At 45.3% G+C, this 15551-nt stretch overlaps 1 protein-coding gene across 1 annotated transcript in view; it reads right to left on the bottom strand.

The window, feature by feature from the left end:
* LOC119442937 (WD repeat-containing protein 75-like) overlaps nt 1-15551 on the bottom strand; it is a 58455-nt gene that overhangs the window by 25584 nt on the left and 17320 nt on the right. Inside the window, exons 5-9 of the mRNA XM_037708013.2 lie at nt 15328-15514; nt 14830-14937; nt 14021-14106; nt 7293-7448; nt 5519-5697 (exon numbers count right to left, since the gene is read on the bottom strand). Coding sequence (XP_037563941.1) covers nt 5519-5697; nt 7293-7448; nt 14021-14106; nt 14830-14937; nt 15328-15514 — 716 coding nt within the window. The remainder of the gene's footprint in view (nt 1-5518; nt 5698-7292; nt 7449-14020; nt 14107-14829; nt 14938-15327; nt 15515-15551) is intronic.

Below are 15551 nucleotides of genomic sequence, written 5' to 3'. Positions count from 1 at the left end.
GAGGAAGCGCTCAGCGGACGAGAGCTCGGGCGGAGAGGGTGCCCGGGGGCCGCCGCGCGGGAGGCCAATCAGGGCGCGTCCCGGTGACGTGTTCTCGCGGGGCAAGTCCAATTCCGCGGGGGAGAAGCACGGTTTGCGCGGGAAAGTAAGTCCGGCGCGCTAGCCGTGTCCGCCATGTTGCCGTTACAGCGGCGGTTCCCGGGATCGAGCTAAACGCCACGCGCGAGCTGGGGGACGAGGCGCGGGAAGGCCCCTCGAACGTCCCGGGCACATCGAAAACGGCGACTACGACCACCTAGCCGCAGTGGCATGCGAAAACACCGATGCCTGCCGTATACTCACGTGGCAACGAGCGATGTTCTTGCTTATGCTGCTGTATCGAAAGGACCATTACTTGTTGCCTGTTTAGCATACGAGGCAAACTATGCGGCAACTAATAAGTTTGGCAGCATAGCAATACACACAGATCTACCACTCTACGTAATTGCACTTCGTTCATAGAAGCGCCAGCGAGTACGACCGACAGCCTTCGATCAAGAACAGTGATGTACCGCGGTGTTGGCACAGCGCTGTGCCGCAGCTTCCCACTGTTTGTGCATGCATCGTACTACGCTAAGAGTGGTTCACTTCATGTCGGTATTGTCAGGACCGAACTATTAAAGCAGTTTCCTTCGTCGTACTTGCTTATCCTATATTTCAGGTACGCCGGCAGTGGACGAACTTTGCAGGCTGCATTAGGCCTAATAAAGCTGCGCTGAACGAGATCGAGACCGCCTAAAACTAGACGTGGACGGCTGGAACGGGCTGGAAATCGTGCATTTCAGCTTAGGAAGCACGTTTCAACTCAATCTGAGCGTCAATAAATACATACACAAGCGCAGTTGCTGCGACGTTCGCGTTGTCGGTGCGATGTTCTCACTCGGCGGCCGCTCGCATGGCGATCAGCATACTGGTTTTGTCGGCGTCATCGGCACGAAAGCCTATCACGCTACGATGACTCACTATCGTTGGTCGCGTCTCCATCATATCAGTATATAGGACAATATAGGTTTCCCACTGGCACACTCTGCCAACTACACACGGCCGAATGTTGGCGCCTGCGTGAGATTGACTTCTTATTGACATCGGTGTCGTGTCGGCAAATATTGTGATGTACCGTACATTAACCGAATATCATGGTGAGTAGCTCAAGTTTCTACCGAAACACAGTGCAAATACCGCATCGTCGGCACTGCGCAGACAATATACGAGTTCGCGTCCTAGTCGACTATATATGCTGCAGGCTGCACATGCTATTGCATACACCGTGCGTCGTCTGCAGCACAAACCACCGATGCCGTACAAAAGGTTTTCGGCGCTCGCCACTAGGGTACAGCGCATGCACACTTGGGACATGCAAAAAGCGGATAGAGTCACATAACATATTTTTCGTATCTCCAGAATCATTAGTAATGGACAGCATCAGAAAAGGCTAAAATTTTCAAATTTTTTTCTGTGAGTTTTATTGTGTCTGTAAGAGTGGACTTCATGAATAATATTTTCAATATACTTAGGAACAAAAATGACTAATATGCAGTGTATTAAGACAATACCTTGCAATTTCAGAACTATGAACAATTTAAGAACTTTCAGGACAACTATGAAACTGCCTCCGAATTAGTAGTTTCATTTTAACTGAGTGCAAAGCTGTCGAGGATGAAGAGCCCATCGCAATGAACGGACAATCTGTTGGCTATGGCTAAAAAATAATTGGGATGGCGCGGTGTGAAAAGCATGTCTCAGATGAAGACGCGTGCCGCAGACGCTCTGCAAAAGAAGTCACGAGGCCTTCGCCGCTGCGAGCACCAACAAATCACGAGAAGACGAGAATTGCAGCTTCCACGCAGTTTTTGTGCAAAATAGAAACATGATTTACTGATTCATTAAGTAAATAAAAGGGAGTTGACATAGCGAGAATTTGTTTATTGTTTTCTTGATAGCCTTGATAACTCAACATTCGATTAATTCGGACATTTTTTTCCGACTAATTTGTTTATTGTATTTGCGAGAATTTGTTTATTGTTTTCTTGATACCCTTGATAACTCATCATTCAATTAATTCAAACATTTTTTTCGGATTAATTCGGACATTCCCGTGAAATCTGAATTGCTGAGGTTTTACTTACAGGAAAGTTATGCTGTGTTGTCAACAAAATTCTCTAGTGCAAAACTTTTGCTTGACAGTATCAGAACTGCAGTTACCATACTTTGGCGCGTTCAAAAATTAAAAAATGTTTAAAGTAAAGTTGGGGTGCGGGTTATACGCAAATTTTGCTTGGAGGTGTGGCTTCACAGCAGCGCGGTGCACTTTGCCGTGTAGCCACACCTCGAGGCAAAGTTCTCCACCATTTAATTTCCTTATCTCCTAGGGAATCCCAACCTATCCCCACCACTGCGTGTTGAAGCTCCCTTCTCCCCTCCTTTATGGCCGTCCATTCTCCTCCTCTTTACGGGTCGGCATTTTGCGAATAGTGCACGCGGCGCTGACGAACACGTACGTCACCCGTTCCTGCGGCGCTCCCTCGGTCCACGCTAAGCGCCTCGCAATACAGCGGTATGAGACATCACCATTGCCCATGCGAGGGCTGCTCTGGTCGCACCGTCATCCTCTGCCACGTGAATGCTAGCTGCGCCTGCTAAGCGATCCGATTCACGTCAGATGTCAAATGACTGATTTGTCCACGAACACGTCCGTCGTATGTGAATCCAGCTTTATCAGCATCGCGGAAGAGTGTGAAACAGAGCCGCTGACCAAAGATACTACGTGAACGAGTCGTGCATCCATGGATAGACTGTTTTTGCAAATATTTGAGCGTTGTTGCACGCAGTTATTTCCGCGGGCTATAAGCACGGATATTTTTCGTTCTTTCCCGGCTGTTGTAATTGGGGGTGCGGATTATACGCAGAAAAATATGGTATTTAATGTTGTCATGAAGGAACGATAGCTGCTACACATGTTTGGGGAACAACGACACCCTCCTGCATGTCACAGTTCCTCCAAACATGAAAAGAGCCGCCAACTGGATACACTAGTGTCTGGTATTGGCGAGTATCTCTTCACAAGTCAAGCCAACAGTGGGCACCAGGCTTACACCATAATTCACACGGATATTCTTTTAAAGCAAAGCTTTCTTTGCCTGTTCCTTTGACTTTCCCACTGCTTGTGTACTCAGATTTAGGTGCACATTAAAGAATTACAGGTGATCAAAATTAAAATGAAGCCCCCCACCGATGTATGCCTCATAGCGTATTAACTCGCATACTGAACGCACCTCCCACTTTTCCAATCAAGAAGTGTGTTTCTTCATTTCCTCACATAATCACATAATGAACGCACCCTAAGTAGGAGAGACACGGTACGATCTAAATCTTACTGTGTGTCTTCTACTTTCATTATGATAGCAATTATATGGGCACTCCAGGCACAATCTTGCCATCGGTTCCGACGATTTCGATCTCCTACATTTGAGGGAGGAAAGCATGGCGCTGGGGGGAGGGATGTGGGTGGTGCAGCAACTGCGCATTGCGTGGCCACACAGGCCTTATCTTGAAAGCGATCTGTGTTGGGGGCCGAGTCAAGGTGTGACGGCAGCTTATCCCTTTGTGCGTGCTCCAATCTCGCCGTTCAGTTTGCGTTGAAGCGATACACAGCACGAAGGCCACTTCCCTCGCTGTTACTGCCGCGCTTCCTCATGCCAACGTTTTGACAGCGAGTGTCCGCACTCATCGAGTGTGATGTGTTCATGTTTGCCTGTGCACGCTGACACCATGCTTGTTAATTTACATAGTTAGCAAATGTTTGCAAGTTTATACAGCCGAATATCTTTACTTCGTGTAGCTGTCTACGCATTTGCTATCGCAATCGATGGTTCGCCGCGAAACTGCAATTTTTTTTAGAGCTGGCCGCCGAAAAAAAATCACTCAAAATTTTACCCCGCACAATGAACACAAACCCATTCATTATGCGAGTAAATACGGTAATCAGGATGTGGGCTTCGCTCTTAAAGCCGTATAATTTAATTTAATTAAAGTTTAACGCTATTGCCAAGATGCACTAAACCATGTGAGGCATTGACAGCGCTAAAGTTCTCGCAGGCTATGAACAATGGCACACAACAATGCTTCAAGCAAACACGCCTCGCTGTATGTTCTGTGTACTATGTAGACAAACACAAGTGGTGCAAGCAAGGTAACTTTTAACATCAACTCACCACTGTAATATTGCACTAAGCACAGATGAACATTAAACATTCCCACAGTGCGTGAAATTCCCGGATTTTTTTTGGCCCAAAATTTAATCATGCACATATCTTTCAACCTGTGCGCAAGGCTGTGAAAATTGTTGTGGGTTTATGAGCTTATCGAATTCTTTCCACAGTGCTGACATGAAAGGAGCTTCTTAAGAAGCCTTCGTTGTTGAGGACATATCTTGGTTCCTTGGTGCTGAAATTCGCCTTGCTTTTTCTAAAGCCAGGTTCATTATTCCACTGTGCCATTGAAGCATCCTAGTGGCACTCAACTACACTAGAACTAGGGTCTAAAAACATTGCCAAGCTTGCTACTTGGTCAAACTTGCAGTTTGGAAACAGTGTTTTTAGGCACTTAGCCAAATTAGCAGCAGACACAAAGGTTTACCTGGCTGCTGGTGTTGTCCAGATGCATGAAGAGGCAGCACAGTGTGGGTACTTGAGCTGACAGTGTTGGTAGCAGGGCAGCAGCAGTGGCCCCGTGAGAGTGAACCCATCTTATCTTACTTTAGGTATGCTTCGCTGCACAGCTGTACTTCCCCTCAATGCATGCTGCATGCTTCACCGCATAACATGGATGTACCGTGGCGAATCTGACTTAAACCACCAACAGAAATTTTTATGCATTCGAATATTTCAAAGAGCAAATGTTTTTTGTATCGAATCAAATACTAAAAAATTTGAATAGAATATTCAACGCTTTGAATATTTGCACACTGCTAAGAAAAATACATCAATAAATTTTATGGTCTACTGAGGCATTGTCTGAACATCGTTACTGCACAACCGGTAGGCATATTTATATAGGTACTAGTCTCCCTTGCCTCCATTGTGTATCACTCAAAACCTGGTGATACACTGACATCTAATGCAGCATGGCCAATGGCTTTCGTGGTTGTTTTTGTCAACTTTGCATCTCCTCCTCGGCCTCATTGACTAAATGTGCTGCCTGCTAGTATGCAGAGTTGCAGCACAGTTGGTGCCCTTTGTCATTTTTGGCATTATATTGCATTTAGGGCATGCTCTAGGAAATCGTGAAATAACAGACCATGTGGATGGTGAACAGATTTACAGTGTGTGCTTGTGCATGAAAAAACTGTAGCTTTCAACTCTGACATTGTACATTATAAGGTCATCTTTTACTGCCGAGCAATTAGTTAAAAAAAACTGAAAGGGCAATCTAGCCACCTTTAGCAACTTATAATGCATGGGAGAGAGGCAGGTATACTAACGCAGAAAAGCTGCTTGTCTTCATGGGGCTGGTAGAACTGCAAATGCCCTGGCATTCCTCGAAGAAGCAAGGCACTAGTGCGGGGGTCATGAAGCAGCAGCTCGCACGCAGACCCTTGACTCAGTGCAAAACCTTGCACTTGCCGCACCACACACAACTGGCTGCTCACTAGTCGCAGGGCTGGAAGACAGAGGGGCAACAACATGCTTTTAGGCACAGATCACCCTTGCTCCCTCCACACTAGAGTACAGTCGACTTCCATTATTTTAACCCTAATGGGTTGACTGACAAAATTGATCTAATTATATGGTGGGTCAAATTAAACAAGATTCAGAAAAAATGTAAAAACACACTGCCGATTCATTTGGCAGTATTTGCCGATTCTGACATGCCCCCAAATCAAATGCCCACCCACTTTCTGTGCATCCAAAGTAGAAAACTAATGTAGAGATAACATTGAAGCTTCTAAACAAAGTAGAAATCTAATGCACACCCAACTTTTTAGCATTAAAAATAGGCAATAGGTGTTGCAGTTGTAACTGGATTCCTAAAGTCAGCTTCACCACACAGTTATTTAAAGTTAGCTACGCCGCATACATTCGTGTTATGCGGTCAAGCATATGAACACCACGATAGCAGTTCTTGATCTAATTTTATTGGAAAAAAAGAAATGCATGGGTTAGAATTGAGTAAACATCGTAATAAAACATCGTGAGCTACTGTTATCGCCTGAAAATCTTCCTCAGGTAGGCCGAAAATACTGTGTGTTCACTGTCCCCCGAGCTCTGCCGAGACAGATGCTGCCAGTAAAGGGGTCGCTACTGGGGCCACCATAGGGGTCAGGCATGTGCATGCTGACTGTTCAGGTTCGAATTATCTGGAAGAGGACAATTTCAGGATCAAAAGAAAGAAAGTTTGAGCCAATAGAAATGCATGGGCAATGGGCACTGGCTGGGACCTTCGGTCGGGATTGAATTAACTGAAAAATCGAATTAACCGGAGTCAAATTCATGGAAGTCTACTGTACTATACATAAACCGCTGCACAATAACTGCAGGGAATGATCAATGGGAGTACATATGTAGATGAGAGCACTGCATATTTCTGAGATAGAGAAATGCAGTATGCTACAATGCTGTCATTGCAGTATACAGACACAGCAACGACAGTACTGATGCTAAGAGAATGGCAGAATAAAGAGAAAGCAAACAAGACAGGCACTGGTATGAGAACTGGTAGCCCATCCCGATAACACGCTCTTTGGCTTTTCTGTAAGGGTGCGGGAAGTAAATATTTTCTTATGAATTTTTTTCCATATTATTTTATCTGCTACACGCAAAGACTATCTGTAATGGCCGGTCCTCAGGTGCTTACCTTTCAGAATTCCTAAATTTAAAAGGATGCAAACATCCCTGTCACATGCTTCAATCATCGGATGGGTGTGGGTGCTTGGGCTACATGTTTTGCACATGTGCAGGCTTTGAAAATTGTTGTTTTAATTATAGTGCGACACTAATTATAAGATGTCATGCCAAAGAGCTATGCTGGTTCTGGATCATTCCAGGTTTTGTGTCATTTTCAGCAAGTGGTAATGGCAGTATTTTTTCAAGTTCAGGTAGCATTCACTCATATTTCAAATGTAAAATTTAGCACAGGGGATGCTCTAAATCTACGTTATCTGAAGCGCTGCTTCTTACACGGTCCAAAATTCCATTGCAGTTGACCTTTATGGGAATTATATCTCTGTAGAAGGACTAGATTGTAAACGTGCTCACAGTTGTCGGTGTGCGCTGTCAGCACAAGAGTGGCATCAGGTGAGGTGGCAATATGGCAGATGGGTAGGCCCATGCGAGGCAGGAACTGGCGGTTTCCCGACGGCAGGTTCCACTTGACCAGTACACACTCACCGCCCCCACTTAGTAGAAAACTGCCTGCATCCCAGGAGAACATGGCAATGTTTAGACAACAGCAATACAACAAGCAAGCACTAACATAATTTATAATGGGCAGAGTACTCTTTCGAAACAGTACAGTGCAGTCCACTTATAGCGATATCAAGAAGAACGAAAAAATCTGATCGTTATAACCGATCACCGCTATATCTGGACTGCCAAAAAAAAAAAAAAAATCCGAATAGATCTTTGCAGTCCCAAAACCAAATTTGCCACTTGCGATAAAAATATTGACGGTGTAGAAAGTAGGCTGTGAAAAATAATGCGTTTATATACATCTATAAGTAGCGTATCAATCGTTAGGCACGGTGAAATAGTCAGAAATCTGCACTTGCTTTCACAGAAAGTTCGGATTCACAACTGCCGTGTGCAACGCGTCCAGCTGCGGCACGAACAGTGGCGGCTATAATTTAGCGTGCATGAAATCAATGAGTGACTTGATTGACGACATTGCACTTTGGTTGACAACTGGGGTTGGTGTCAAAGAAGTCAAACTCGTCGTCACTGCCGCTGCTGTCGTCCCTTCGGTCGCACAGCGCCGCCGTCTGTCGAGACAACGATTGCCCTGTCAGAGTTCTCTTCGCAGAACGAGGCAGTACGATCTCCACTGAGAAACTCCATCAAAGCACCACCTATTTAATCGTCAGTAGCGACATACTCCCAGAATTCGGACTCCACCGTGTTGGTTTCGCCATGGGGGTTTCATCGTGGCACACAAAGCCCGCCTTTTCCGTTGATCGGTATGGACACTGCTTCTAGACTTCATCATCATGGTGCTCCCGGTTTTCATAATCGTCGATATCATCGACTGCGCGAGCTCATACTTCGAGTCTTGGAAAATTTGCAGCTTCGTCTCAAGAGACGCAGCTTTCCGCTTTGTCGGTGCACCTCCAGCTGCTTCTGCTGCGCATTTCTGCACTCGCTGAGAGAACGAGATTGTAAAGGGAGCGTAGGTGCCGTAGGCCACACAGGCGCAGCTTGCTTATCCCTTTCTTCCCCCCTTCTCTTCTCTGGACGCACGCATGACCGCCGTAGTGTGGCGAGCTGGCGCCATCGTGCACGCTGCGCCAATTTGCGATGCTCCTTGAGACTTTCGTTCGCAATTGGCGTGCGGGCGGGATGCGCTGCGCGGTAGTGGCGGCTGATACGAACTCGCGTAGGCAAACGTTCGCCCGTTCTCGATTAGGGGCAACTTAGGAATGCAAGTTTCACATTATTCTACATGAAAAATGCGGCCCGAAGCAAAATTCTGATCGTTATATCCGATATGCGGTGAATAACATATCGTTATATATATATTTTTTCTCATAGCCCTAATGCATAAGTGGATACTCTTAAGTCAACTCATCATTATAACCGATATATAGTTATATGTGGTATCATTATAAGTAGACTGCATATTTGCATTTCTTTGGCAGAAGACGTTTAGTTGTGCAGAAACTGAAGCCAAAAGCTTCAGTTTCTTTTTCTTTCCGTGCGCTTTTCGTTTTTGTAAGTAAAATCCTTTTTTTTTTCTAGTGTCCAAATGTTTCTTTTTTGCAGAAACGCATGTTTTTCTGTTCTGCATATATCCATTTGCTGTCATTACTACGGTGCACTATGACATAGTTATTTACAATGCAGTCATGACTATTATCGTTTTCCTCACATACCGTAAAATTCCGAGCAAGCGCCCCCACCCGTGCAAGAGCCCCCCCCTAACTTCACTGCTAATTTCAAATTTCCGCGCCGTTCCGGGAAAGCGCCCCCCCCCCCCCCCCCCCGCACCAACACTGGCCTGCCACATCCAGTCCACGAAAATGATGGCAAATTCGGCAAATCGCACCGGTGCGCGTCGGGCGCCCGGATGAGCCATTTCATCGAATCATGGTCGTACCCGGGCGCCCCAGTGGGCACGCGAGTGCATCGAGGCGAACTGCGGCTGACGGTCTGTAGTTCACAGACCGCCGGCCGACGGCGAGATCTGCCTCTCGCACGGCACAAAGGAGTTCCCTGCGGCACAGTGACGTGACCACTCGGTGACTGAGGAGTGGTCGCGGCTACGCTCTGGCATCGCCGGCAGCTTCACCGCTGCTAATCACTCGCCACCGATATCGTCGCTAGGCCTTTTTCAGTTCACTTCGAATCTGTAGCAGACGGCGCTTCAGAACGAACCGCCGACGCTCCCAAGCAGCAATGTTTTGTTACCGTCGTTGCCGCTTTACCCTCTCCTCGCAATAATTTCACACGATGAAGAAAACATGCTGATATTTGCGGCGCCACCAGCTGCGATGCGAGCATGGCCGAGCCGCGGTTCGCTGTCCGCCGTCGGTAGCCATGCACTGCAGCTGAGCTTCACTTGTATCGGAACTCTCATTAGTGCTAAACGTTTCACTGTGGACATGGTTTTTAATAAAGTGAACATTACGCGTCAATTTACTCTCGCGGACATAATTTTGCCTGGAATAGAAGCTGCATAACCAATGTTCGCGTCGCCGGTCGCGGCGACGCGCCGGTGCAGCGTCGATGCGCTTTCTGTAGTTCTTTTGGTGGTTTTGAGTAGCGGTGGTGTTGAGAGTTATAAACACCACTAACAAATCTTTGGCTTAATAAAGTTCATGTTCAATAAAATTTTAATGCTATTCCAACTGCGCTTCTTTTTTTTTTTTTGCGGGAAAATTTTGTCGTGGCCATCTTGAATTTTGGTGCCGTTCCGGGATAGCGCCCCCCCTAACTTTGCCGGTAATTTCGACTTGCTTGCTCGGAATTTTACGGTATATATATCTACTACAGTGTTTTGATCATGTGCCAAGTTGATGTTGCCATGTAAGGTCTTTTGGGCCCCGTCAAGCTACTATCGTAGCTTTTAGCCCAAAATGACCATCCAGTTTCTGTTTCTTTTACTGGAAAATAAATAAATAAAGATTAAAGATTAAAGATTCTGATTTTGCACCTAAACCATGGTGCCAATGATGTCATCGCATCAGCACAGATATCACAACATCCTGTTTTATTTTTGTCATTCTACTGCAGAAAATTTTCCACAATTTGAAGGGTTCAGTCTTTTTGTACATTCAAATAAAATCTAATCTTCTTTGCTGATAAATGAAGAATTTTTTTAGGCTGAATGGGGACGCAGTAACAAAGCTGATGATGAATCCCGGTTACCCACAGAACTTATGTATGATAGAAAAGTTGGAGGCACCATTGCAAGTTTAAAAAGAACCCACTATGATGGCTCAGTGAAAGGCTTGTGCAAATGTAAAACATATACGTAAGAGCCAGATGTTGACCAATCTAAGAAAAGTTGGTTTTTTACCTGCAAAACTGGAAATAGGTTCATCTCTGGAGTCGTTTATTTTCTAAGTGCGGTTATTCAGATATTTTTATGCAAAAATGCAGGTTAAACATTTCTTACAACACCAGCAGCAAAGAAAACTTGGTTACAGGCTCTCGCTCACTTTTTGTGGCACTTGAGGTCGTGAGAGCATTTCGCGTTTGCCTGTCGTGCGTCGTCACAATGTTGTGAAGTGCGAGCCTGACTGTGTGATGCTGACAGTTTATGCAGGGTTGTGCAAATTCAGCTTGATGCTTTCCATCTATATGTGAGCTTAACTCCGTCTGTTCTGCAAGTACACAAACGAACTTGGTAGGCATGCTCGCTGCTTCTGCAGTTGTCAGTCTAGCTCGCATGCATGATCTGACCCGATAACCAACGAGCGTTCAAATTCCCGCAAGGGTTTGCTGTCCACCACCACGCCTGCGTTGGCTGCATCGCTGCAAATCTGTTTACAGCAGTCGTACGGCTCCGTACGGCTGCTGAAAACAATGTTTGAATAATCGCGCAGGTGCAGAAATCAGTAGGCGACTGTAAACGAATTCGTCTTTGCCTTGTCTTGGCTATGAGCTATGCAATATGACTTGCTCACCAAAACTGAAGCTGTCGATTATACATTTTGAAATTTACCATATTTTTGCACATACAACACATACCAAAAATTAAAAGCATTTAACAGCAACATTAGGGTGCGGGTAATAGGCAAATTTCAACTTGAGGTATGCTTCACCGAAGCGCGAATTTCATGTCGAGGTGCCATTTCACAGCAGCAAGGCCCACGCTGTCATGAAACTACCTTTAGGGCAAAGTTTTCTGCCTCTGCATCTCTGAAGAGGTGGGGAACAGAGCTGCTGACTGAAAATACAATGTGGACGATTTGTGCATCTGCGAATGGAGACTGTTTTTAAAAAGAGACTTGGCTGTTGTGTGAGTTATACCCACGGATTATACGCATGTTTTTTTTTTTTTTCTTTCTTAAAAAAAAATTTTTTTTCAGGCGTGTTGTAATTGGGGGTGCGGCTCATATGCGGAAATATATGTATTATACTTGTTCGTTTCAAAAACTTTGAGTACTGAAATTCAGGCTGAAGCAAATATCGAATAGCATAATATTCTATTTCATATTCCAAAATATCGAATATTCGCATATGCCTACTTTGTTGCTATAGCATTGCTCTGTTGAGCATGAGGTCTCGGGTTCAATTCACGGCGTCAGTGGCTGCATTTAAATGAGAGCAAAATGCAAAAACACCCCTCTGTACCGTGGTTTAGGTGCACATTTAATAACCTTATTAGTCCTCCATCATGACATTCTCCATAACCCTCTGGCCACTGTGCAGTTTTGGGATGTTGAATTACATAACATTTAAGTTTAGAAAGTAAGCAAATTCTGTATTGCAGCATGGCATCCTAGTCAAATCAGCATTTCATATGCAACTTTGCACAACACTGGTAGTACAAACTGAATGCTTTTGCACTCAGAGAAACAAACAAAACTGGCATTAGGCACACAAACTTGAATGTATCTACTATATCCACTCCTGCTAGGGCCTTCTGATGGCCTGCAGTATTCTCTAAATAAATAAATAAATCCTTCGAATAATTCAGGCACTTATTCTGGCATATGTACAGTATAGACCGCTTACAACGTAACCGCTTATAGTGCAGGACCGGATATAATACGGTCTTTTCGGACTCCCGTTAATTTTCCCATAGCACTCTATGCATACGTGTATCGCTTATAATGCAATTGTGGGGCACGAAATACTGGTTACAGTGCGGCTGCCTGGAAGTTCGGCAGTCAACCTAGACGACAAACGCTCCCCCCCTCAAGCCACCAATACCGTATTTACTCGAATCTAACCTGCAATTTTTTTCCCATGAAACAGGTCCAAAAATTGCTTCACGTTAGAATCGAGTACGTCCCTAAATCTGCGTTACCATATAGCCGTCGGCATTTCAAAACGGCCGCCTAGCTACCGTAGCTTCATCCATGTACTGCAGTATGCTTAGGCAATAGTCTACCATCTGTCTTCCCAGTTCTCTGCGTCTGCTCTATCAGCATGAAGTACCAAGTTCATCATAATGCCGCATTTAAAAGGAAAGTGATCATGTGTGCGGAGACAAACGGAAATCGGGCAGCATCATGGGCGTTCGGAGAATCCGAAACTTGCGTTCGGGACTGGCGCAAACAGAAGGAAAGGATTTTCGCCAGCGAAGCAATGCGGAACGGTTTCAGTGGACCGAAGCAGGATGCAATCTGCGACGATCCACTTCGGCGATACGATCGCCTTGGCCCTATCTTGAAAGCAATCAGCGACGGGGAAAGTCTGCCGCGTGCCGTGTTTTCGCTGCCTAAAGGTCACGTTGAAGCAAGAGGCATGATAGCACGAAGGTCAATTCGCTCGCCGCGCTTCGTCACTCGAGCGTTTTGACAGTTTGTTTCTGCGGTCAACGAGAGAGATGTGTTCATGTTTGCTTGTGCGCGCGTGACACCATGCTTGTTAATTTATTTAGTAAGCGAATATGGAACCTTGAGCACGGTGACAGCGACGGCAGAAATGCGCCTGGAGTATCCATTATCGAAATGAAATAGTTGCTTTGGTTAGTGTGCGGTACCGCTTACAGTGCAGATATTCGTGACTCCGGCAACTTACGTTATAAGCGGTCTACACTGTACAATGGCACGATTTGCCCATGAAGCACAGGTAGACTGAAGTAGCAAGAGAGAGAGCCAATGTTGTTGAAGTTGAACCAGTACCCCTTTTACAGCAGCCACACAATTTGCACCTTAATACCCTCAATATTGATGCCTAGAGACACTTTATGATGTGGTGACCAGCTTGCTGCTGGGAAAGCTATCCAAAATCTAAAAGATCTGCACATGAAGGAAAAAGAAAGCGGAAGCACATTTTGGGGCAAACACAATCATATATTTTGAACACTCTCCAGCACCAAATGCCTGTAATAGCATAAAGAGCATTTAAAACACTCCTGTTCCCCCCTCCATTTTGACCCTTTTTGACCTCATTTTTTTTAATTAAGGAAGGTGATATTCATAACTCTTGTTTACCTCATATGTGGAAGAAGTAAGCACATTTAAATCATGAGAACTTCAACGAAGAGAAAAAAACGTCACAGAGAAAATGTGGTTTTGTTGCAAGGGGCCTTTAGATTAGAGCACCCTGGTCTGGATCCAAAAGGCTCAGCTCATCAAATGCACAATGCCACGTACCAGAAGCAGTGTAAGCCAAGTCACAAACAGGAAGTGAGTGCCAATGGTGGATGGAACGCACCGGTGCTGTCTCTTTGAGGCCCTGCCTGAAAGGATACAGAAATGATAGGTCGGTAAAGTGCACAGTAATGAGCAATTCCTTCAAAGAAAGCTTAATCAGTTTATTTTTGGTCATTTCTCCGGACTAAAAAGATATATATACTATTTGGAACAGTCTCACAATTTGTGGTTTCTTCAGCATACCTGTAACAAAAAGAGCTCTCATGTGGTGTTGCTGAACTCTGATGCAATTGATGCCTGCATAAACGCAATATGTGCCATGCACGCCTTGTACACTTATCCGTGCAGCTTGACATGTAGCAGTGGGCATAAAGAATGCAAGGTACTTTGTAGTTATTGCTAGTCATCACATTGCAATAAGGCTCCACATGGAAACAGACCACCAGAGGCTACAGCCTCTGTCATGGAAATCCTCAGCAGAGATGCACAATAAGTGTTCTTGCACTTATATCACGGACAATCTGGACCTTTAATGTAGTGTTTCAGTGAAGTGTTTGCCAGGCCTTTTAACCTGGCATAAAATGTGGAACAGTGCATAAAGGAGGGACATAAAAAAGGATTTTACAGCATAGTAGCTCAAATATACTGCTTACTTGCCCTCTCCACCTCCTATGTACTTCAAAACACTATTTTTCTCAGCACATACTAACAAAATAGCCAATTACAGCCACTCACAGCGTTACCACCCTGGAAATAGGCAGTGTGAATGCGAGTCATTTAGCCACTTGGAGATGGCAGCAGTGACTTACCAGATGGTGATTCGTCCCAAGGTGTCACCAGTAGCAAGTGATGCCCGAGTGGGGTGGCAGGTTACACAGGTGAACTCCACACCGTTCTTGTGGCCCATGGCTCGAAACCTGCGATTATATCATGACATACAAAGGATTACTTTAGCATATGACACAACAGCACTAGAAAAGTGTGCCAGTGAGAACGATGCAACTAGCGAGAGTAAGAAATCCCAGCCCCCAGTGTCACACCTACCAAAATATCACCACTTAGAGCATTGACGAAGACAATAGTTATCCAGAATCAAGACTTCCAAAAAATCAGGACTGCCATTAGTACTCCTCGGAATTGGAACACTGAAATACCTGTTTCACAAGGACATTACTGAAAACTGGTGACTCTGCACAACAAGAATTTACAGTAACGCAACCTGTTTCTGCATTGCTGTTTCTAAATAATTTCAGAAATGTTTAAGAGGTATTCCACGTCCCCACTTAGGGCAAAACAAGAAAACATACACAGCTGCAGGTTGGGAAGGTAGCCCAGGAGCTCCAACAAAGAGCTTCGCCTCGTAGATGGCTGCATAGAAACCACCGTCCGAGTTGAATGCGACGGGGGAAGAGCTGCTTGTGGTCACCTTCTTCACCAGCACCTGGCTTTCTCCTCCATCACGAGGCAGGCCCTCAAGCTTCCCATGAGTGGCATCTGTCAAACAGAACATCAAGTTGGGACAGTCGGTGTG

This window comes from Dermacentor silvarum, chromosome 2 (assembly GCF_013339745.2).
Source record: "Dermacentor silvarum isolate Dsil-2018 chromosome 2, BIME_Dsil_1.4, whole genome shotgun sequence".
Lineage (NCBI taxonomy): Eukaryota > Metazoa > Arthropoda > Arachnida > Ixodida > Ixodidae > Dermacentor > Dermacentor silvarum.
This window is presented reverse-complemented; position numbering and strand designations above follow the sequence as displayed.